Raw genomic sequence first — 21,898 nt, 5'->3', positions numbered from 1 at the left:
TGTCCATATTTGAAACTAAATAATAAAGAGAGATTATTAATTTCTAACAAAGAGAAATCTGGCTCAGTTACCCTGTATATTTACTCATTTGCTCAATCCTATAACATACAAAAAGTAATTTGAGAACTGTCATTCATACCACTGCAAAAAGCAATCCTGCTTAACTGGCATTTGGGTATATGGCCAAAGTACTGTGCTCAGCTTACTCAGATCACTTCTTTTTCTCCCCTTTCACTGTGATTATATTATCTGCTTAAAATGCAGGTAGGTTTCCACTGACTATGTTTGTATTCCATTTATATGGTTTCTTTTTTTAAGGGGGTTGGGAGATTCTCTACTGCCCACCTTTAAAATAAAATCCTTGTCTACCTGCAATGCAGGAGACCTGGGTTCAATTCCTGGGTCCGGAAGATCCTCTGGAGAAGGAAATGGCAACCCGCTCCAGTATTCTTGCCTGGAGAATCTCGTGGACAGAGGAGCCTGGCAGGCTACAGTCCATGGGGTCACAAGAGTTGGATACTACCAAGTGACTAAACCACCGCCAAGTGTGTAGGGGGCACAGAAGTTGTCTTTGAGTGCATAGAAGAAAAGCATAAAAAAGGAAACAAGTCCTTGATAATCCCACGACTGTTAGTGTTTTGATGTGTCTCCTGCCAGTTGTTGATGAGGAATATCATTTTTGTCTTATATTAACTAGTTTTTGAACAGGTTGTATATGCTAATCATTGAAATTCAGTGGGTACAAATTGAAAACTGTGTACGATGAATCTCCCTTTCATTCTTGACTTTTACCCATTGAATTCCACTCTCCTAAAGCATCCTGTCTATCTTTCTAGATGCAAGCCTGTGTAGACATGTATGTCTGTGTGTGCCTTGTTTTCATACCAAAGATAGAATACAACTGTTAGCCCCATCTGTACCTTGGTGGTTTTGTTTTGTTTCTAGTTCTCACTGTGTTTGGGAAATAGTCTACGTGTGGCCATGGTATTCCTCCATACAGATACATCCCCTTTTGTTCAGCCAGACCCCTGTTGTTGGATGCCTGGGTTCTCATCTTTTTGTTTTTTTGGCTAAGCTTAACAGCTTGCAGGATCTTAGTTCCCAGATCAGGGATTGAACCCGAACCCTTGGCAGTGAGAGCAGAGCCCTAACCACTGGATCACCAGTGTTTGTCATTGATTTTAGTTGTATTTGTCTTTTGACTTTGGATGTGTTTTTGCCTATTTGTATGTAGATTTCATCAGTTGAGAATCATAGTGAAATTTTTCCTATTTTTCATTTATTATAATGAAGGCATTTTTCCGTGTCTTTGAGTACTTTTAAACATTCTCTTTGTTGGCTGAATAATAGTCCACTGATGGGGGCTTCCCTGGTGGTCCAGTGATTGCGACTCAGAGCTCCCAATGCGGGGGGCCTGGGTTCGATCCCTGGTCAGGGAACTAGATCCCACATGCATCCACTAAAAATCCCACGTGCTGCAACTAAGACTGGGAGCAGCCAAATAAATAAATAAAAATAAGTTTCTTTTTAAAAAAAAAATAGTCCGCTGATGGGAGTCCGCAGTACCTGTACACAATCTTATAGCTTAGTCTGAAAAAGTAAAATTGTGCCTGCTTTCCTCTAGAGGGCGCGCTTGGAGAGGATGAAGATTGTTGTGGCTACCATTTTACCATCGGAGTCACTGCCTCTTGTTACAGATACTTTTTATTGATCCCAGTTCCTCTCACATCTGAGGTCCTTTCTCCAAGGTCCTGAATTGTTGTGACTTTCTTTTTTCATATTTCTTTGGTGAACATTGAAATAATACGGTAAAACTGAAGGGTGTCTATGTGCAGAGATATTTTTTCTTTAGCATTGAAACAAAAATATTAAAATGGAAATTGAGGTCTATGTACATTGGTCATGATGCATCATGAAGGTGAGAGGGAAAGGCATGTTGCAGAGTGAGAATGCAATATACTCTTCTTGTAAAATTTTTACTTAAAAACTTCTTTATGGTGAGAAGGAGAGTGAGTGAGTCATGGGAAGAACACCTCAAAACTGAGCTCTTATGAGCAGGTCACCCTGGGAGTCAAGGTGAGGGGGAGATTAATTTTTTATATATCTCTGTATCTGATTTGCTACAACAGCGTGTTGATAATTTACCCTCACCCCCTAAAAAATCCCAAGGATGTTGAGTTAAAGAAAATGGTAACTGAGTTCCATTGTCCAGTGAAGACCTGATGAGAGTGGCCACAGACCATAAGGCCCCACTTGTGCAAGGGGCTGGGAGCCGAGGAGGCTCCTGGAGGACTGGGGTGAGGGTGGCTGCAAGAGGAGCCACTTGCCTCCTTGCTTATGGGCATCTGTGATGAGGTGGGGCTATTGGGGGCTGTGGGGGACAGAGGCCTGTGCTGCTCCTCCCTTGGGGCAGGCAGGGGCAGCTCTGGGTGGGAGTTGCTTCCAGTTGTCACTTCCCTCTTTCTTTCCCAGCTGTCCCTTTTGTAAAGGGAAGAGAGGGTTCTCTTTAAAGTGATTTGCTCAGCTCTGGGGGCTTGGGGACCTTCTGTAGAGAGGCACTGTCTCATTTTTCTGTCTCATATAATCAGGTTTGGTTCGGAATTCAGGAGGCAGTGTGCTCTAGGTCAGTTTGAGCTCCTGCAGCTTGTCCTCAGGCAGTGTGTTGTAGCACAGGCTCACACCACACATACGGGTCTTCGGTGAGACGTTTCTCATGCTCATTGTGGTCCTAGGGCCTTGCTGTCAGGGTGCACTGGTATCTAAGGGTCCCATTTTTTTTGTCTTTGTAGGAAACCATAAACACAGGCCCTTTTGTGATGCGCTCCACGTGTCGGAGGTGTGGTGGCCGGGGCTCCATCATCACGTCTCCCTGTGTGGTGTGCAGAGGAGCAGGACAGGCTAAGCAGAAGAAGAAGGTGGTGATCCCCGTGCCTGCCGGTGGGTCTGGGCTCCTCCACGCACGGGGGCTGGGAGCCGAGGCCATCTGCCCTTGTTTCTGGAGCCGAAACTCGAGGAGAAACCACAGTCTCCTGCGTTTTCGTCTGCACCAGTTACCCTTAAGATCTGCGCGTGTCATAGGGAAACGGCACCTCGCATGCCTGTCCTGCTCCTGCGAGAAGCAGCTCCTCCACCTCCTTCTGTCCCAAGGCCAACGTTGTACCCACTGCCCGCCCAGCTGGCCAGCCTATGACCCCCACCCCCCACCCCAAACCAGTCCTGTTCCTGGAGTGGTCTTTGCACAGGGTGGTATGATCACGTCTCACACTGTTGAAGACTCTGTGGCGATTCTCAGGGGCCAAACACTGGCCTCCTCTTCTAGCCCCTCCTGGTCTCAGCCTCCTATCTTCTTAGGCTCCCCCTTGTTGCCTTGCTGCCTGCAGCTTCCTCATCCCCAGGGGAGCCTTCTGGAAGCATTTCCTTAGATGTTCCTTTGGAGCTGTGATCTTTTCCTTCTAAGCACTTATCTCTGTTTGTAGTGATACGTGGTGTTGTTATTCAGCTAATAACTGTCTCCCCTGTGGGTGTGCTCAGTGTCATCCAACTCATTGCAGGGACCGTAGCCTGCCAGGCTCCTCTGTCCGTAGGCTCTCCAGGCAAGAATACTGCAGTGGGTTGCCATTTCCTTCTCCAAGGGACCTTCCCGACCCAGGGAGTGAACCTGCTTCTCCTGCATCTCCTGCACTGGCAGGCGGATTCTTTAGTGCTGTGCCCCACTAGACTCTAAACTCACTGGGGTACTAGGTGGACCTGCTGGTAAACTTGAATAAGTGTCATTTGGTTATCAAGTACTATATGCCGCACCTTTGAAAAGTGACACTTGTTTTACTTGTTGCCGTATTGGGTGACTGTGTTGTTCCTTGTTAACAGGAAACAGGAATGACTAAGTGGGTGGGTTGTAAATAGATCCAGTATAGAAAATGCCTTCAGACATCCCAAAATAATTGTTCTCTTGCTTACAGGAGTTGAGGATGGCCAGACTGTGAGGATGCCTGTAGGAAAACGAGAAATTTTCATCACATTCAGGGTAGGTGCTCTGTTTGCACAGCCTCTTTTGGGCCCTTGCTCTCGTGGAGAGGGTGCAGACCAGGCTTTTTATGGGTGAGATGGGAGCTTCATGGAATACGCCTGGCTGTTCAAGTTTCTAAGGCAAGTGGTGGCCACCTCAGCAGGGTGATCAAACGTGTTACATCAAGCTTTTGTGCTAAATGTGGAGAGAACAAAGTTACCCCAAGGTGTTTACAAGTTGGCAACAAAGCACTCATAAAAATACAGAAAACATCTTTTATTTTTTATTGATGTATTGAATTGTTCATGGGGACAGTAGGTGCCAGAGCTACAGATTTACATGGGACGTGCAGGCAAAGTTTTCTGAGGCAAGGGTAACAGAGGAAGTGGCACCTCTGTCACTGATTCCACCAGGCATGTCCCTGAGACGGTGCGGCAGGCGGAGGCAAGGTGTGTGCCAGCCTCGTCTACAACTGTGAGCACTGCCAGTGGCCTGCTGCCTTCGGGAGGAGATGGTGAGGGGGCTGCACTGTGGGCACTTAGGAGCAGAAGCTGGAGACACACATGTTGGCGTGAGACGCCCTGGTAGCTCTCGGTTACGGACAGGGAGTGAGCGGGCTGCAGGCCGAGGAATGAGGTCATCTGTGTAGTTTCAAACCACGCGAGGTGGTGTCATGTATTGTTTAGGGACATGTAGAAAAGGTAAACAGACGCTCCTAGGAAAGATAGAGACTAAATGTAGCAGCTGCTGTGGAGGGGTGAGCAGGAGGGGGAGAAGTCACCTGTGTCCTGGTCTTCTGTGACCTAAGCAGGGTTGTGTGTACAGCGTGTGCTAATTACTTGTGCTGATTTACATATGTGTGAAATATTTCATAGTTTAAAACAAAGACAAAAATAATGTAAAGGGTGAATCTTTAAGACTGAGAAATTGAAGAGAAAGGTCTCAGTCTGGAAGCCAGTCTATGAAGAAGGTTTGATAGAGAATTCAGATTGTTCCCAGCTGATAGTAGAGAAGAAAAGAAGAAATCACTGGAAGACAAAGAATGTCTTTGAGATAAAAAAAACAGTGCTTATAAAATCAGAATCATTCCAGTGCTGCTAGTCTGACTTGAAGGTAGCTTGTACCAAAAGACTCTGGAAAGTAAACCCTTTCTTCCTTTGTAGATTGTATTAATCTGTGTCTCTAGTAAAGTAAGATTTTTATATTTTTTTTAATTTTCAAAATTTAGTTTTATTTCCCTCAAGACTTGAATAGCTTCATCTGAGAGGACACTGTGGCATTGCAGTGAAGGAAGAAGCTGCCCTGTAACTCCCGGAGCCTGGGGGAGGTGGGCGCTTTGGTGAAAGTACCCTGTCTCCCTGGATGCTGCACGCTGAGCCGCGGCTGTGGTCTGCTCTCCAGAAGGACTTCTCTGAGCGTTGGTAACCCTCCCGTGCTTGGCCGTAGGTGCAGAAAAGCCCTGTGTTCCGGAGGGACGGCGCAGACATCCACTCGGACCTCTTTATCTCCATAGCTCAGGCCATCCTCGGGGGCACCGCCAGAACGCAGGGCCTGTACGAGACCATCAATGTGACGGTAAGAGTGCAAGCACATTCTCACTGCTCTTTTCTTTCTAAAACGGGAAATGGCTGAAACCTGGGAACAACCTGGCGGAAGGCAGGAGGAGTGTGGGCCACACCTTGGGTGTGACTTGGCCGGGAAGCAGCTCCTGGGCCGTGTCCATCCTGGTGGGCTTGGCAGCAGCTTCAGTGGCGCCCCAGGTTGGCTCTGCTTCCTCCCAGGTCCTACTCCCTGAGCTCCTTTCCTCCTGCTGTGGGCTCGCCACCCCAGACTCCTGGCCCCCAAGCCCATCACAGGCTCTGCTCAGGGTAGACCCAGCCTAGCCAGTTTCTGTGTGGTGTTTGGTGGGTTTTATCTAGAAACCTGAATGGAGTTCTTTTCGGGAGTAAGATTGTCTTCATGTCGTGAGATGTTTTCATTTGGGTGGAGGTGGAGGAAAACCTGAGGTTCCTTTCTTTATAGATCCCCCCTGGGACTCAGTCAGATCAGAAGATTCGGATGAGTGGGAAGGGCATCCCGCGGATTAACAGTTATGGCTATGGAGACCACTACATTCACATCAAGATCAGAGTTCCAAAGTAAGTGCCTCCTGGTGTGATGAGGTCCACCCACTCTCTGCAGCTTCCAGCACCAACAGGAGCCAGTCAAGGACTTCTCACCTGCCAGGCAGGTGCTGAGCCCGACCGCCCAGCCTGTGTGGCACTTCTGCTGTAAGCACTGAGGCTTAGGCAGGTTACTTCTCCCGCTAAGTCTGTCCTGCCCAGGTGCTCCTTCGGAAAGTGGACATGATAAAAAAGTTCGACCTCGCTGAGTTGCTGGGAGATGAAATGAATAACCCATAGGGAGCAGTTAGTTATTATTGCTGCTGTTGGTTTTATTATTATCACTCTCGGGTCGCCCTCCATCTGAGAGATGATCTAGAACCAGCTGGCGGCAGGTATCGTGTCTGGCCTTCAGGAGAAAAGTCCTAGGGGGAGCTGTAGACATCTGGAGCAGGGCTTGCCAACTCCTCTCAGTGGGCTGGATTTCCAGCACTCTCTTTAATTAGATAATTTCTGACACACACACTTGTAACAGCTTTTCATCCCTCTGGTAAACTGTTTACCATGGCCACAGTGGCAGTTGTTTAGAACAACTCAGGGTAGTTGAAGAGGTTTACTTTACAGAAGCTTTAAGGGTGTGGGCTCTTGGGTTCAGGGTGTGCCCAGTGCCTGGGTCGAGGGTCCTGCCTTTCCCACATGCTGCATGGGGACCGGCCACGTCCACATCCTTTTGAAGAGCTGCCCAGAGGAGCCGCTTGGATACTGACTGCGCTCGGTCCACAGGAGACTGACAAGCCGGCAGCAGAGCCTGATCCTGAGCTACGCCGAGGACGAGACCGACGTGGAGGGGACGGTGAACGGCGTCACCAACACAAGCACTGGTGAGACAGCCCTGTGGCCCGTGGGAGCCCCTCAGTACCTGGGAGGGCAGATGGTTTGGAAACATGTTGGGGTTTCCACTGGGGAATCTTCCTGGAGTCTCCAGAGGGCCCAGTAGTAAGAGAGGGGCTGAGTGTTGGGCAGAGTGGCGCGGGACCGCCACACTCTGGGGAAAGCAGGGCCCCCCGCTCTGGCCCTCATCCTCTGTGCACGTGCTGCTGGCCGAGGTCAGTGAGTTCTGTGACGCTTCCCTCCAGGGAGCATCTGTGTGTCTTAGGACTGCTCTCCTGAGTTCTAGCCTTGGTTCTGCCACTTGCCCTGTGACCTTGGGCTCATTCCTGCATGAGATCTTCCACCAGCTAGATTCTTCCAGCTCTAGCTTGTAGCCACTAAAGGAGAAGATGCATGTCTTCCTCACCCAGGTGGCTTTCCCTGGATTTCAGAGTGTCCTGTAAACAGCAGCTGCTACAGGCTTAACAACCCCAGATCTGCCTGTGTGCAGCAGGTCTAAACTCTGAGCTTCTAGGGCCGTGAACAAACAAAATGCCTTGTTTACTCTGAGCTTAAACATCTATAGAGTGCAGTTAAATATTGGTGATTGGTGAGTAGCCATGTTCCCCCAACTCTGACCACAGGCAGAAGCTTTGGCTACAGGCACTGTGACTATAGCCCTCGTCCCTCAGGATGGGGGTGCTTTGCCCAGATGAGGTGCTCTGCTGGGATGGGGTGCTCTGCTAGGATGGGGTGCTCTGCTGGGATGGGGTGTTATGCCGAGGAAACGCTGTTCCCTGTCGGTTGGGCCTCCTCCTGGGCTGGGACAGGCCATGCTGAGGGTGAGTTGGCTTCTGTTGCCCAATGTGTTGGCTCCTGGTTGCATCACTTTGTTTTTGTCTGGGTCCTGAATTTTCTCTCACCTTCTTGGAACTTGAATGGTATTAGATTAGTGTACAGTCAGAGCAGGTGATCAGAGCTGAGGGTGGGGTCTTGGTCTGGGAGCCCTGGGACAGGGCTGGGGGTCCTAGTGGCAATAGCCTTTGCTTGGAGTTGGCCAAGCTCCCCTAAATCCAGGGGACCAAGTCCTCTGTGAAAAAACAGCTGCCACAGATTCTATCTGTGGCCAACTGGGCATAAAGTGAGCACTTACTGTAGTGGTTTGGTTCATAGACTTTTTCATATTTTCTTATTACTATCCCTTGGACTAAAAAGAAGTGGGGATGATTCTTCCACATAACTCTACTTATGCACCTCTAGGTTTTTTTCCTGGGTCCCAAACATTCCCACAGTCACAGAGCATGCGAGATTTGCTCTGCAACCAGCTTTCAGCCATGCGCCCCTCCCCCAGGGGAACTCAAGGTCTTCCTGACTGAGCTCTGAGTGAGACCCTGGGCCTTGTTCACTGTTTGCATGTCGGGTATTATCCACCAGTTGTTATCAAGCCCCTTCCTGAGAGCTCAGATTGGGAGTTGATCCTGCAATCGGCTTCTGAGTAACGTCCATGGTTCTTATCCTGTTAGCTCATTCCCTCTCCCCGCGTTCAGCCGAGATTTATTGGGAGGCTCTTATGTGCCAGACACTTTGCCAGTTCTTTGTTTTAAATTTCTATTGACATAATTTTGCTGAATATATCATAATGTTAACATATGTGTTGCATGTGTTTGTGAAGAGTTCATAAAGTGAAATGAGTGTCCTGAATTATTTTTTTTTTCCACTCACTTCCATTGTCATTTCAGAATTGTATTCAGTGGGAAATTTGGCTCCCAGATATAATTCTTTAAATGGCTTTTAAGAATCTTAGCACTGGAATGCAATGTCGGTCAGTCCGCAGCCTGGGTGTGGTTAAGCCTCTTGTTACTGTGAAGAAAGTTCCTTTTGCCATCCACGTGTGAGGACACACCGGTGCACACAACGACCTTTCCCGACGTCTGTACTAAGGTGCATCCTGCTTACTCAGTAGAGCCTGAATCTCTGCTGTTAAAGTTACACTGGAAGCAGTTGCCTGCAGTCATCAGTGGTTCTTGGGCTAGCGTATCGCTTAATAGCCCCCAAGTGCCCGTGGAGATAGTCACTGCAGATGCAGACTGATTCCTGGGTGTCTGCTTTCACCACGGGAAAGGTATCGGGAAGGCATTTGGAAAAGTTACCACTATGTAGGAAAACAACCTAAACGTTTTTGGTGGGTTTAGTATCGCTTGTTTATTTTTGTTCTCTGTAGCCCCTGCTGAAAACCTTAATAATGGCTGACCCTGGCTTTGTTCCCAGCCTGAGAAGCAGAAAAACCGCAGCGAGCCGGGGGCCTGGGGCACTCTGAGGTTACCAAGTGACCTTTTGGGTGTAGAGACAGCATGGCTCGTTGTTTGTGCTTGTGGGTCGTCGTTAACTCCTGCGACGACCCCTGTACGTCCATTTAGCTGTCGTGCAGGAACCTCTTCCAGAGCTTGGATCCACCTGCGGTCTCTTCTCTGATGAGCTGACGCCATTGACTGTTGAGCCCCTTTATTTAGGCAGGGTGGAGGCAAGAGGAAGATGAGGAAAAAGACATTTTAGTGGAACAAGAGGCGCTCTGCTGGCTCTGAGCGTGTAGTCAGCTCAGGTAGTCAGACTGTGCATGTAGACCCCGCACCTCTGCCTGTAGGGTGGGTCCGGTCCTCAGATGTCACCCTGGAGTCCTTTTGGCTTCTGTTTCTCGCACTGATGGTCACCAAGCATTTGCCATGTGCTCAGAAGCAATGACCAGAGAGACGGGGTCCCTGCCCTGCCCAGCTTACAGTGTGAGCGGGGAGGCCAGCAGGCACTGAACCCCCAAGTAAGTGCCAGACTTGCTTATGACACTAGGAGCTTGTACCTGTGGAGGAAAAGGTGGTGCAGATTCGTGGAATGAGCGTTACTGGCTATTCATCACCTTGTAAAGAGCCATGGATTACCTTCCCCACCTCTTCCGGAGGCCTGCTGCCCAAAGCTGCGGGCCTCTCACCGACAAAGACGTCTGAGACTGAGATCTTGGGGACATGGGCATTTTGTCCCCTCTACACACTGTCCTTGACATACATCCCCCTGCACGTCGACATGCACTAATTCTCCTGGTCCTCTTGCCTTGTGACGTGTTTGTGCAGAGGGGCTCTCACGGCCCCTCTGGAAACTGAAGGGCGGCCACCCCATCTTGGGGCATTTGGAGCCAGGTGCTTGCCCGGTGACACGCGGGGCCCTTGGCTGCCCCGTCCCAGATGAGCAGTGCACATGTCCTGGGGTCCCGGGTGCCCTGGAGATGGTCCGTGCGCACTGGCCGGGTGTGGAAGCTGGTTGGTGGCTCTCGGCACATGCTCTTCACCTTTTCAGAGCCTGGGCTTTGGTGTCTGACTGCTTGGGTCTGAACTCAGACCTCCTGCTCGTTTATTTGCTCTGTGACCTTAGTCATGCCACCTAACCCCTTTGTGCCTCTGGTTTTTGTTTCTTTTATCTGGAATTTACCTGTAAGGTTATCGTAAGGATTGAATGAGGTATGGACGCCATGTAGCCTGGCCTGGAAGGCATTGGCACTGGCTGTTTTTCTGTTATGGTTCTTAAGGTGGGACAGCTGCCTGTTGTCCTTTTCTGTTCCTTGTTTTCCTCTCGAGGGCCAGTGACTTGGGGAGCAGTTGGGATGCTCTAAGTGCTGAGTCATCTGATGAATGGGACAACCCTGGACAGCCTGATACGGCCACCTCTCCTCTCGGGGTGGCGCTTGGTGGCTCTTGGAGTGCAAGCCCTGGGTGGCCAGACGGGGCCTGGGGTGGGCTGCGAGGAGATCTGCACCCTTGACCCCAGTTCTCTCTGCTGTTTATGCCCAGGTGGCAGCACCATGGATAGCTCCGCGGGAGGCAAGGCTAGGCCTGAGGCTGGGGAGGACAAGGAGGGATTCCTTTCCAAACTTAAGAGAATGTTTACCTCCTGATATCCCAGCCGAGGTAGGAAAATCCCTGAGGTTCCTCCCCTTCATGCCCCTCTGAACTAATGAATCCCTGTTTTCCCTCATTTTAGCCAGTATCATCCCCCCACCCCCAGAGGTGAAGAGGTTCCCATCTCAGGCATGGTGTGAGCCCAGCCTCAGCCCAAGGGGAGCTAGCCGGTAGTGCAGGGCTGAACCACTCCTGGAGCCCCCCAGCCCTCCTTCCACCAGCTCCCGGGGGCACTGCATCCCGCCGTGGTGGGAACCAGGTTGCCCATAGTCACAGAGGGCAGGTCACAGCAGAGCCAGGCCTAGAACTCAGATCTCTCCAGCCCCGCCCCGTCCTGCCTGGGACGTCTAGGCAGTGTCAGCTTTAGTGTGGGGCGGGGCGGGGCAGTGACGGGAGTCCTGCTTGCTCAGCATGGTGTCTCGGGACTCACCTTTCACTTGTGCTGGTCCCGGATGTTGGGGGCTCCTTCCTGGGGACCACGGAAGTTCACCAGCAGGGCGTGTCCTTCCTGCGAGGCCAGTGAACTGTACCCGTTTGTGTCTTGGCTCAGGAAAACGGTCCACTGGGAACTAGGCAGGGAGCAGCAGCACCTCCTCCTGGCCAGGCACCTTGGACGCAGGAGGATTCCCCACGGCAGCACTGAGCCCCTGCCTGCAGAGGCCTCCGGACCGCCTTGGCAACAGCAAACTCACGTGACCACGCAGCTCTTCATGGAAGGTCACTGCGGACGGGACAGACCCTGGGCAGTCAGGCATGGCCGGCCTCAGGGCTGGTAGTTTCCTGTCTGTGGGTAGGTAACTTGGCCTCTTCAGGCTCTGGCAAAGTCAGACGGCTGGACACTTCCTGCAGAGCTGAAACTCTTAATTTGGAACTGAATGTGGTTAAAGAATTAAAGGCCATGCTTACAGCTTGAAAATGAAGCCTTAAGCTGCACCAAGTTGTGACGTGATTGATTTCCCTCTCAGCAAACCTCCGGGACGTTCCAGAATGAGTCTTTCCTGACAGGTTGTCCTTTCCGGGAACCTGGGGCACACGCCCCACTGGTGTCACCCACCCTTCAGCTGGAGTTGGTTTTAATTCCCAAAGGTACTGAGCAGCTGGAACCTGGGGGCCTGGGGCCTGGGGTGACGCCTAGAGGACAGTCCCTGCAGAGGCCACTCTTGATCACATGGGCTGTGATCTCCGTCAGGACGGACGGGGTGGCCCTGTCCCCGACAGTGGAGTTGTGTTGTTCTAAGGCACGCGTAAGTGGGGCTCCTGCCCTTCTGCTGGACCGCAGCCGGCGTGGCCTGGGGCTGACTGAGGGCCTCTCAACCCCAGCCCTGCCCCGCTGCTATCAGGGCCTTGGGTCTCACCACTCACTACTGACTTGTTTTCAGACGTGTGTTTAAATTATTCAATGCTGAGAATCATTGTCTTTTCCCGTACGAGTGTTTGTTCAGAGGAGAGCGTGGTCTCGGCAATCGAAGGTTCTCCAGCATCCAATCAGACCAAGCACCATTTCCCAGCCTTGGCTCCTGGGACGTGCAGGTTCCCCTGTGTTTCCAGATCCCCCCGCTGTGGCAAGACAGGCTAATGGAGAACCCTTCTGATTAGTGTCCTTTCTGTTTCCCCCCCATAATTTACTAAAATAAAGCATCTGCTAGTGTCTGCTCTAAGAATGTAAAATGATTCTGTATCAATGTAAATAAGATTATCTACTGCAAAGAGATATTTAAAACCTGAATTGTGGTCATCTCTTCTTTGAAAGAGTTTGGACAGCTCTCTGCAGGTGGCCCAGCAGCGGGTGCTCACCTGCCTGTCAGGCCACCCCACGTCTACTGGCCTTCCTGGGGGTGGCTGGAGGTGGCTTTCCTCAGCATCAACCCCACCGAGGGACAGGTGTCGCTCTGACAGGCACCGACCCTCCTAACCTGGAGCAGGGAGCTTATCCTGCAGTGATGTGCTGATCTGAACGAACGTTCTAGGATCCAGCGTGTCGCTTTTACTCTGGGAACCCACTCCTCAAAACACCTGCGGTGTGGCCTCCTTAGGTCCCTGAGCGTCACCACTGCCATCACTAGATACTGTTGTTTTCTCCGTTGTTTTCAGAGGAATATTAAGGTATTTTGTGTGTATTGCAGTCTTCGTCTGGGCTATGGTGGCTGGAGTGGGCCCCAAGCACATGACTCTGCCCTGCCCCGGGGTTCTGGGCTGAGCAGGCTGTAGTGGAGGCGGGGGTGGGCACTTGCTGGATTGGGTGAAGAGGCTGGGAAGACTTGGTGGGCAAGAAGGAGGCTCAGCGACTTCCTGCCAGTCTCTAGTCTCTTCCTCCGTTGAACAGAAGTTTGCCAAGCACCTGCTGTGGACTCAGTGTGGGCTGGGCAGGATCTGAGACCCCAGGGTACGGTGGTGGAGGGCTCGATCACGTCTCTCTTGGCACCTCAGGTCTTCCTAGAGAAGTCAACCAAAGCCATGTTTTTTGAAACTAGCAGTCTAGACTTGGAAAGGGGAAAGTGGATTTTCTTTCCAGTGAGACATCTTCACGGCTGTGCCAAGGCATTCTTCCTTCCGATGGTCAGAAGGTGGCGGGGCAGCATTTGTAGGTTCGGGTCCCCCTCGAGGCCTGGCTGGACTGGGTTTGGCTCATTCCCACAGCTGGCTCCTGAGATCTGTCTCCCGACCCCTCTGCAGCCTGAGGTGGGGCTGGAGCATGAGCTGAGCCATTTAGAAACACAAGAGAGTGTCCCTAGGCCGCTGGGCCTTTGTGGCTGGGAAGTGAGCACTTGCTGAAGTGCTGGGAGGAGGGCGGACAGGGGAAGGCACTGGAGGCTTGCGAGGCCTGACCACAAGGGGCCCAGGGAGTTAAACGCTGCTTCTCCCCAGTTCCCCCATGTAGTCTTCACAGCAGCCCAGCCAGGGGGCACCAAGTGAGCAACCCACCCCAAGAGGCCTGGTAAAACGGCCAGCACCGGCCGGAGCCTGCCCTCAGCTCCCTGCAGCTCACCCTGGAGCCGGTGTGGTGGGCTGTCCCCAGGCTTCGTGCCGACCAAGGGCCACTCCTGGATCCCGATATCATGAGTCAGGGTTCCAGCAGGTGAGTCTCCCCTCCAGAGGGCCTGGAGTACTTGGGCATCACAGGGCTGGACACGGATGACTTGTTGGGTTCTCCTGCTGATACGGGTGGGCTTGGAAGCCCATGTCATCACGTCTGCTCCCTCCTACCCTCCTGGGAGGCTGCTCCCTCAGGCTGTCCCTGTGCCCCTAAAGTGGGCCCTCCAGTGTTCATCACCCCCTGCTCTCTGCAGCCTGATGTTGGTCTGCAGTCGTCCTGCACACTGATATCTGGCTCTCCTGCTAAACCAGACTCAAGACACGGTGCATAACTTTCCTGGTTAACACTGTATTTAGGGTCCAGCACGCTGGATAAGTTGTTGAAGAAGTGCTTATGAATCAACAGGTCGAATGAATTTGGCAGCCCTGCTATCCTTTCAGTGCCTCTGCAGGTCCCAAGGCCAGAGCAGGGTAGAGACCGCAGTGGACGTCCTGCAAGCCCACAGAGACACCAGTCTCCCCGCCGGCTGTGTCCTCCGGGCCTTCGCTTCTCTTCTCTATAGTGAGCAGGAGAGGGAAGCCGTCCAAATGCCTGGGGGGCTCTGCCCACCGAGCAGGGCTGGGTGGTCACGTCCCTGGTTTCCCCTCCCTGCCTGTGCTGTGGACAGCATCACCTCTTCTCCATACGGCTAAGTTCTCGTGCCCTGGGGTCCACAGCTCTCTCACGTCCCTTCAGGGGTTTCTTTCTTACCAGCATGTTTTGAGATCACCACATCTCGAGGCTGCTGCACCCAGGGGCCCAGGAGGCAGGTGAAGGGAGAGGAAGAAGGGGCTGGTCTTCCCACCCTAAAACTCAGAAGGAACACGGAGATGACCGGATGTTCTGGGGTGGAAGAGTGTGCGTACAGGGGTGTCAGACGTCCCTGGCTGCAGGGCCAGGGGCAGGGGGTGCTCTTGGCCCCCCACACTTGGCTGGGCACTTGACGCTTCCTATTGGAATTTTCATGGCCTTGGTGCCCTAGCATCTGCCACCCCAACCCCAAACCATGAAACAAAGCGCTTTTCTTTTGGAAGCCATCTGTGAGAACAATGGCCTTTATTTAAAAAATAAACTTTCTTGTAACACGAGAGAGGGTCACTGTGACCGCACCCCCAGCCCCCCGAGACGGGGTTGAGAGGTGGGCAGGGTCACAGCCCTGCGAAGTCCTCTTTGTGCTGCTCTAGCCACTGGTCCAGCCTCCTGGCCTTGGGGTTGAGCTTCAGGGTCAGTTCGATGTTGCGGTCGGGTTTCAGGGCATAGAAACGGAACATGTTGGCCAGATCCCGGGCACCAGGGAAGCCAAGCTTCTCGTAGTCCTCAGGGCTTGTCTGCAAGCAGAGGGGCGTCGGTACCTCAGTCCCTACTCTGTCCCCCTGAATTCATCTGAAGACTGTTGATGCTAAAAAGATGAAACTTCAAAAACCACTGTTGCAGGGCAATTTATATCCAGTTCTTCCAAGATCACGAGGTGCAGACATCTCAATCCCTTCCATATCAGGACTCTGCTTTTGTCACTTTGTTGCTCAAAACACCAAAGCTGTTGTTCCCCTTTCTTGACCAAACTGAACCTTAACTCCTTGGCTCCCAAACCCTCCATGGCTGCCTCAGGCTTTCGTTGTTTAGATAGTAATACACAGCCCTTTAGTGCACGTTTTGTAGAACGTTCTTTGTGCCAAGGGAGCGTCTACATCATTATTCCGTTCATTCTTCACAGTAGCCTGAGGACAGGATACCCTCCGTACACCCACTTTACAGATGAAGAAACCGAGGCAGAGAGGGGCCAGGGGCTGGGCCTCTGGTCATACACAGGTGGGTGTTAAGGGCTGGGAGCAAAATGTGAGCCCAAAACGTGTCCTGCCCTGGTCTCTCCCCTCTTTACTGCTCTGCTTGCGTCTGGGGGGCTCTGTGGGAGGTTTCTGTCATTTAATGACTCTGAGTATCCCAGACTCTCAAAATGATTAGAAACAACAAACCCAGGGGTCTGGACAGGACAGGGTAGGTGAGGGAAGGGGCTGGATGGGGCCTACTGCAGCCTCCATCCCCTCCGCCAAGCAGTCCAAGACACCCCGTGCTCTCCCTCCTTGCTTTGGCCCCTGCTGGGCCCTCTTCCTGGAGCCCTCTCTTGCCACTTGGCCCTCTGCCAGAGCCAGACATCTCACTCGGCAGCCACACTTCACTCCTGAGGACAGCACAACGTCAGCATTCTCTAAGGATGAACTTGGCTTTGTGATGCTCAGAGCGTGGGGCAGCCCAGGATGCCACTCCCCTGCTACCCGCAAAGCCCCTCGGATGGGGCTACCGCGTTCCCGCCAGGCCTCTCACCTTGGCATCGCGCACCGCCTTGCCAGTGTGCTTGGTGAGCAGGGCGGCGTACTCCTCCGCCGTGTGCCTGCAGGTGCTGAGCCCGATGTTCCTGCCGACGTACTCCTCTGGTGTCTTTAGCAAGCTGAGCACCACGGGACCCAGGTCGGCCACGGACATGCCGTCTATGGGCACGTCACCCATGGGCAAGCCTGGGAGGGGGAGAGGGATGTGCTGGCCTGTGTCTCTTGAGGGGTCGGTCTCCACCAGCTGGTTGGCGCACAGGTCAGCACCTGGCCTAACTCAGACACCTCAGGGACAGCAGCAGAACTGAGTCAGGAAACAGGACATGACGGAGCTCTGCCACTGGCAGGCTGTTCAAATCCTGGGAGCCCGGCCGGGGAGAACTCCAGGCCTGCCACCCGTCAGGCCTGGGACAGGAACAAGCAGAAGGAGAGCAAGGGGCTTTGAGAGGCGCTCTGCCCAAGAATGGGTGCAAACCCCAGTTCCTGACGTGGATGCCCACGGAGGATGTAAATGCCAGCAAGAAAGCTCGGGTGGCCAAGGCCGGGGCCGAGCCCAGAGCAACATGGTGGGTGGGTGCTGATAAACGTGTTAATGAGTGACTCTACCGGCCGCGGTGTGGCTTTCAGGAGGGAGAAGCAGAGCTCTGTCTAGATGAGGCACCTAGAGCTCTCAGGCCCTGCCTGTAAAGTTTCCACGGCTGCCCATTCAGACCACCCAGGAGCCTGTGGGGATGAACTCCAGCTCAGTGATGGAACACAGGTGACTTGACGATGGCTCTGCAAACTGTAAAGGGTGGTGTTGGGGTGCCAGGCCCAGGGAGGGTGAGCAGGGATCATGCAGAGGTGAGGAGCCAGGGGAGGGTGCTGACCCCTCCTGCTCTGCCTGCCGAGCCTCCTGCACTGCCCCGCCGGCGGCAGGACACAGGTCGGACACGGTGCCCTCCAAGCTGCTTAGAGATTTGGAGACAGGCACTGAGAAGAAAGTGCTTTCCTACCCCTGGGAAATCTACAACTGGACCTAGCCCTCCAAACCCTCTCCTCACTGATGAAGCAGAAACAAGAACCACGCTTGTTTCTGCAAAGCTCTCCGAAAGACACAGCACAGTATCCCCGCACTGGGCAGATCTTCCCTGGGGAAGTCTGGGCCATGCCCGTCTCATGGGACAGGACACGGATGCCCAACAGGGTCATGGGTCTATTGTGAGAGGGCTGGGGCTCAGACCTGGAGCCCTCGGAGGACAAGCCCGCTCTCTGGGCCACCGTGGCTCTGCATGGTGCCAGCAGACGCCCGAGGGAACACACTCACTCAGCAAGTAGCTCCTTCCATCCGGGGCTTTCTGGGGCAGGAAGTAGGAAAGGAGGTTCTCAAAATAGGAGGGCAGCCGCACACTGGTCATGGGGACGCCGATGTCCCTGAAATACTCTTCCACCTCGCCTTTGCCGTCAAAGTGTCCCACTGTCAGTCTCCCCGCCGTTAGCTTCTTGATGTTCTCCAGGCCGCTGTAGACCACGTAGCGCAGGCCCAGGCGCTTGGCCAGATCAGCCAGCAGCTTTCCCTGGCGGGCGAGTGGGCAGGAAAGGAGAAACCACAAAGCTCAGAGGAAGGGTGTGTGTCCCCATCGTGGCCCTGGCTCTCCCCCCAGAGGCCACTGTGCCAAGAGCCACAGGCCACTAACCCCTCTGATAAGGTTCCCCCTTTCCTGTGCAGCTCCCACAGCATCACATCCTCTACCCCAGGATTATAAGCCTCCCACCAGCCAACAGCCTTAGCACCCCTTCTCCAGATCATCCAGGTTGTCCCACCTTCCAGGGTACTGGGCCGAAGTCCACCGTGTGCCACCTGGGAGGGGGCGCACAGAGGCTTCCCGTCTCTGCCTGTGCTCAGACAGCATCTTGTCCCCATGCTGTGCTGTCTTCCTTGGAGAGCCCCAGCCGTCCCCTAGGGAAGTGCTATGGCTCAGCTGTTGAGCACACAAAACACGCCACCTGGGATCCGGACTGGCTCTGCAGCGCCCTGGCTGTGCCTTCCAGGACAAAGGGTCTAACTGCTCTGCCTCCTCGGTTAAATGGGGACAGACCACCTGGTGCATAAGGCTGTGTAGGGCGCTGGATGGTGGCCTCCCAAGAGAGATGTCCACCTCCCATCCGCCAGAACCTGGGAATGTCACATCGTTTGGGAAAGTGTCTCCAAAGATATTTTTTAAGTTAAAAAACTTGAGATCATCCTGGATTACCCTGGTGGGCCCTCAACCCAATGACAAGTTGTCCTTATGAGAGATGGAAGAGGAGACAGGGAGAAGAGGAAAGGCTGCGTGAAGACAGAGGCAGAGCCCAGAGTGACGTGACCACATGGAGAGCCAACACCACCAGACTGGAAGAGGCAAGCCTCCAGACAGGGCAGGGCCAACACCTTGCTGTTGGACTCCTGGACTTCAGAGCTGGGAGAGAATGAATTCCTGTTGTTTTAAGCCACCTGGCTTGTGGTCATTTGTCATGGTGCAGGCGGTCAGGTTGACGGGATCTGCATGAACCAGAAAAGCTGTCTGTCCACTCTCTGAGAGGGGCTTCCAGGTACGACAGCAACTGAAGGCTCAAGGTTAAAAACAAAGAGACCAGGGGTCCAGTCCAGCTTCCCTTTATGGACCAAAGTGGTCCAATAAAGCTCCCCTTTCCATGGGAGGAAACACAGACCAGCTCAGGGAAGTCACGTCCACAGCCAAGGTGGTGGGAGCTGTGGACGAGGCAGGACTGAAAGCCGATGGCCAGGGGTCTCAGCCCTGGAACCCTGGCTGCACCAGTCATACCTTCTACAAACACCCAAGCGCCTGCTATGTGACAGGCCCGCTGCAAGTGTCTCCACCTTCCAGGGGATTTTAAAAAGATGCATGTTTGTCTCACATCCCTCCCACAGCAGCCTGGGCTCAACGCCACCGACCAAAGAGAAGCTGGGTGGAAAACAGAATAAAGAGGAACGTGAAACATCTAAAAGGGACCTGGCAGATTTGGGGAATGACGGTGACGTGTTATGCTTTGACTGTTGTTGTTCAGTCGCCAAGCTGTGTCGGACTCTTGCGATCCCATGAACTGCAGCACGCCAGGCTTCCCTGTCCCTCACCATATTTTGATTAGAACGTTAGTTCCATGCGTATGTGTGCTGTGTGTGTGCTAAGTGGCTTCAACTGGGTCCCACTCTTTGCAACCCTGTAGACTGTAGCCCTCCAGTCTCTTCTGTCCGTGGGATTCTCCAGGCAAGAATACTGGAGTGGGTTGCCATGCCCTCCTCCAGAGGATCTTCCTAACTCAGGGACTGAACCCATGTCTCTTATGTGTCCTGCACTGGCAGGTGGGTTCTCTACCACTAGCGCCACCCGGGAAGTCAGTTATATGGGTATATTTATCTTCAAATTTCATCAAACTGTACAATTAAAATGTGTACCTTTTAAGAAAATTATGGGTCAGCACAGTTGTTAAGAAAAATGTGAAGTCACTGGATGACATAAAGCAGATTGGGGTTGCCTCGGCCTGGGGAGGGGAGAATGGGGAGGGGCTGCCACCAGCTATGGTGTTTTCCTTTGGGGGTGATTAAATGTTCTGGAATTAGTAGTGGTGATGGCGGCACAACTTTACAAACGTGTGAAAAAACACTGAACTGTTCACTTCAAAAGGGTGAACAGTATGGTGATATCTTAAGTCATTGGATGAAGAAGCCACCTCCTGCCCTTATCAAAGTCTAGGAGGGCTGCATGGAAGAGGGGAAAGGCTGCAGTGTCCGTCGTCACAGGCAGGGGGCAGCCCCTCTCTGACAAGTCAGAGCTGCCCTGCAAGGGCCAGTAGAGAGACCTGGGAGCTCTTTGAAGATGCCTGGCTCCTGCCCTGGCCTCCTGACGCCCAGCGGCCTGGCCTCACCTGCTTGACCTCCTGCTCCTGGCTGCAGTTCTCCCAGTAGTTGGTCACAATGAAGGTGGCGTGAGCCCCGCTCAGGGCCAGCTCCATGCTGGCCTCGTCATCCTGGTCTCCCTGCACTACCTCTGCACCTTGCAGCCTCAGCTGCTTCGCTGCCCTCTGCCCAGGGTCCCGGGTCACCACTCGGACCCTAAATGTCCCATCTTCCAGGAGTGTCCGGGCCACTGAGCCTCCCTGGGCACCTGCGGAGAATCAGAAAGACCTGCAGGGTGGAACCTGCATGGTAGGCCTGCGCAGGGTGGCGCCCCTAGAGCTGGGGGGCGGGGCCGGCCGGACCCCCGGGCTGTCCTGGGTAAGGGGTCCAGCGCCTCCTTTTGGGGTTTCGCTTACCTGTGGCTCCAAACACCACCACCAGCTTCTTGTCCGCCATGTGAGCGGGAGCGGAAGGTGTGGTCCCGAGAAGTCTAGGGGCAGTGAGAGGCGCAGAGTGGGCGAAAGGGCGCGCGCGTCGCATAGGCCCCAGGGGGCGGTTCGGCCGGGAAACAGAGGGACTCCGCCACCCCCGTCCCCTAGGACTGGCTCCGGGTCCTACCCGCAACCCTTTCCCGGGCCCTCCAGACCAGCTGTACCTCCCAGTGGAGGCCTAGATGTGAAACGCTCCGGGAACTGGGGACCCGTGAGGCTGCAGCCGAGTCCACGGCGGAGGGGGGATGCAACCCTACATGTGGCGCCGACCCTCGCCCTCAGCTCCAGTGGCAACCTGGCAAAGCCATGCTTTCCCAGACACCCTGCATGAAGGGACCCCAGGCTGGGTTGCTTCCGAATCCTCGCCTTCCGGGCCCTCACTGCGCGAAGCGGACACGCCACCCCCCTCCGCAGGCACAGATGGTTCGTCCCGACTCGGGCGAACTCGGCCGAAGGTCTGGAGCCGCCGGCCCGAAGCCTACGTAAACCGAATTTGCGTAAATCAGGTCTGACCGAAATGCACTGCATAGGCGAATGCTGGTGGTGACGGCTGCGCCAAGCAAATATGAGTAACTAAATAATTTTTATTTTGCATGAACATCTGATCTTTGAGATATGGGTGTCGCCCAAAGACAAATCTATATTCGTGACTCTTTTTTTTTAAATTTTATTTTATTTTTAAACTTTACAAATTGTATTAGTTTTGCCAAATATCAAAATGAATCCGCCACAGGTATACATGTGTTCCCCATCCTGAACCCTCCTCCCTCCCCCCTCCCCTTACCATCCCTCTGGGTCGTCCCAGTGCACCAGCCCCAAGCATCCAGTATCGTGCATCGAACCTGGACTGGCAACTCGTTTCATACATGATATTATACATGTTTCAATGCCATTCTCCCAAATTTTCCCACCCTCTCCCTCTGCAACAGAGTCCATAAGACTGTTCTATACATCAGTGTCTCTTTTGCTGTCTCGTACACAGGGTTATTGTTAGCATCTTTCTAAATTCCATATATATGCGTCAGTATACTGTATTGGTGTTTTTCTTTCTGGCTTACTTCACTCTGTATAATAGGCTCCAGTTTCATCCACCTCACTAGAACTGATTCAAATGTATTCTTTTTAATGGCTGAGTAATACTCCATTGTGTATATGTACCACAGCTTTCTTATCCATTCATCTGCTGATGGACATCTAGGTTGCTTCCATGT

General features: G+C 53.1%; 2 protein-coding genes across 9 annotated transcripts in view; one reads left to right on the top strand and one right to left on the bottom strand.

Annotated features, from left to right (window-relative positions):
- The window catches only part of DNAJA3 (DnaJ heat shock protein family (Hsp40) member A3), a 31,208-nt gene extending 18,563 nt beyond the window's left edge, over nucleotides 1-12,645 (top strand). The window contains exons 6-12 of one of the 2 annotated variants that reach the window (XM_086375999.1): nucleotides 2,790-2,937; nucleotides 3,960-4,024; nucleotides 5,453-5,581; nucleotides 6,029-6,144; nucleotides 6,892-6,989; nucleotides 10,812-10,928; nucleotides 11,470-12,645. In XM_086375999.1, coding sequence (XP_086232125.1) covers nucleotides 2,790-2,937; nucleotides 3,960-4,024; nucleotides 5,453-5,581; nucleotides 6,029-6,144; nucleotides 6,892-6,989; nucleotides 10,812-10,915 — 660 coding nt within the window. In that variant the 3' untranslated portion in view covers nucleotides 10,916-10,928; nucleotides 11,470-12,645. The remainder of the gene's footprint in view (nucleotides 1-2,789; nucleotides 2,938-3,959; nucleotides 4,025-5,452; nucleotides 5,582-6,028; nucleotides 6,145-6,891; nucleotides 6,990-10,811; nucleotides 10,929-11,469) is intronic. The other variant, XM_086376000.1, reaches the window with a different exon arrangement.
- Nucleotides 12,646-15,012: 2,367 nt separating this feature from the next.
- On the bottom strand, nucleotides 15,013-21,276 carry NMRAL1 (NmrA like redox sensor 1). 7 transcript variants are annotated; one of them, XM_086376007.1, is made up of 6 exons: nucleotides 20,852-21,166; nucleotides 20,613-20,686; nucleotides 20,226-20,464; nucleotides 17,626-17,875; nucleotides 16,315-16,505; nucleotides 15,013-15,320 (listed from the first exon to the last, which is right to left on the bottom strand). In XM_086376007.1, exons 2-6 carry the CDS (start codon nucleotides 20,650-20,652, stop codon nucleotides 15,141-15,143), a joined length of 900 nt encoding a protein of 299 aa, XP_086232133.1. In that variant the 5' UTR covers nucleotides 20,653-20,686; nucleotides 20,852-21,166; the 3' UTR covers nucleotides 15,013-15,140. The 7 variants fall into 7 exon arrangements, with proteins under 7 accessions (XP_086232133.1, XP_086232134.1, XP_086232128.1 ...); XM_086376008.1 differs by having other exon boundaries at nucleotides 15,013-15,391; nucleotides 20,852-21,078; XM_086376002.1 differs by having other exon boundaries at nucleotides 15,013-15,391; nucleotides 20,815-20,890.
- Between the last annotated feature and the right edge of the window lie 622 nt (nucleotides 21,277-21,898).

The sequence above is a fragment of the Bos grunniens genome, chromosome 25 (genome assembly GCF_055505025.1).
Source record: "Bos grunniens cultivar Pamir isolate PY7600 chromosome 25, Bosgru_T2T1.0, whole genome shotgun sequence".
Taxonomy (NCBI): domain Eukaryota; kingdom Metazoa; phylum Chordata; class Mammalia; order Artiodactyla; family Bovidae; genus Bos; species Bos grunniens.
Note: the sequence above shows the minus strand (reverse complement) of the source record. Positions and strands in the feature narration are given on the sequence as shown.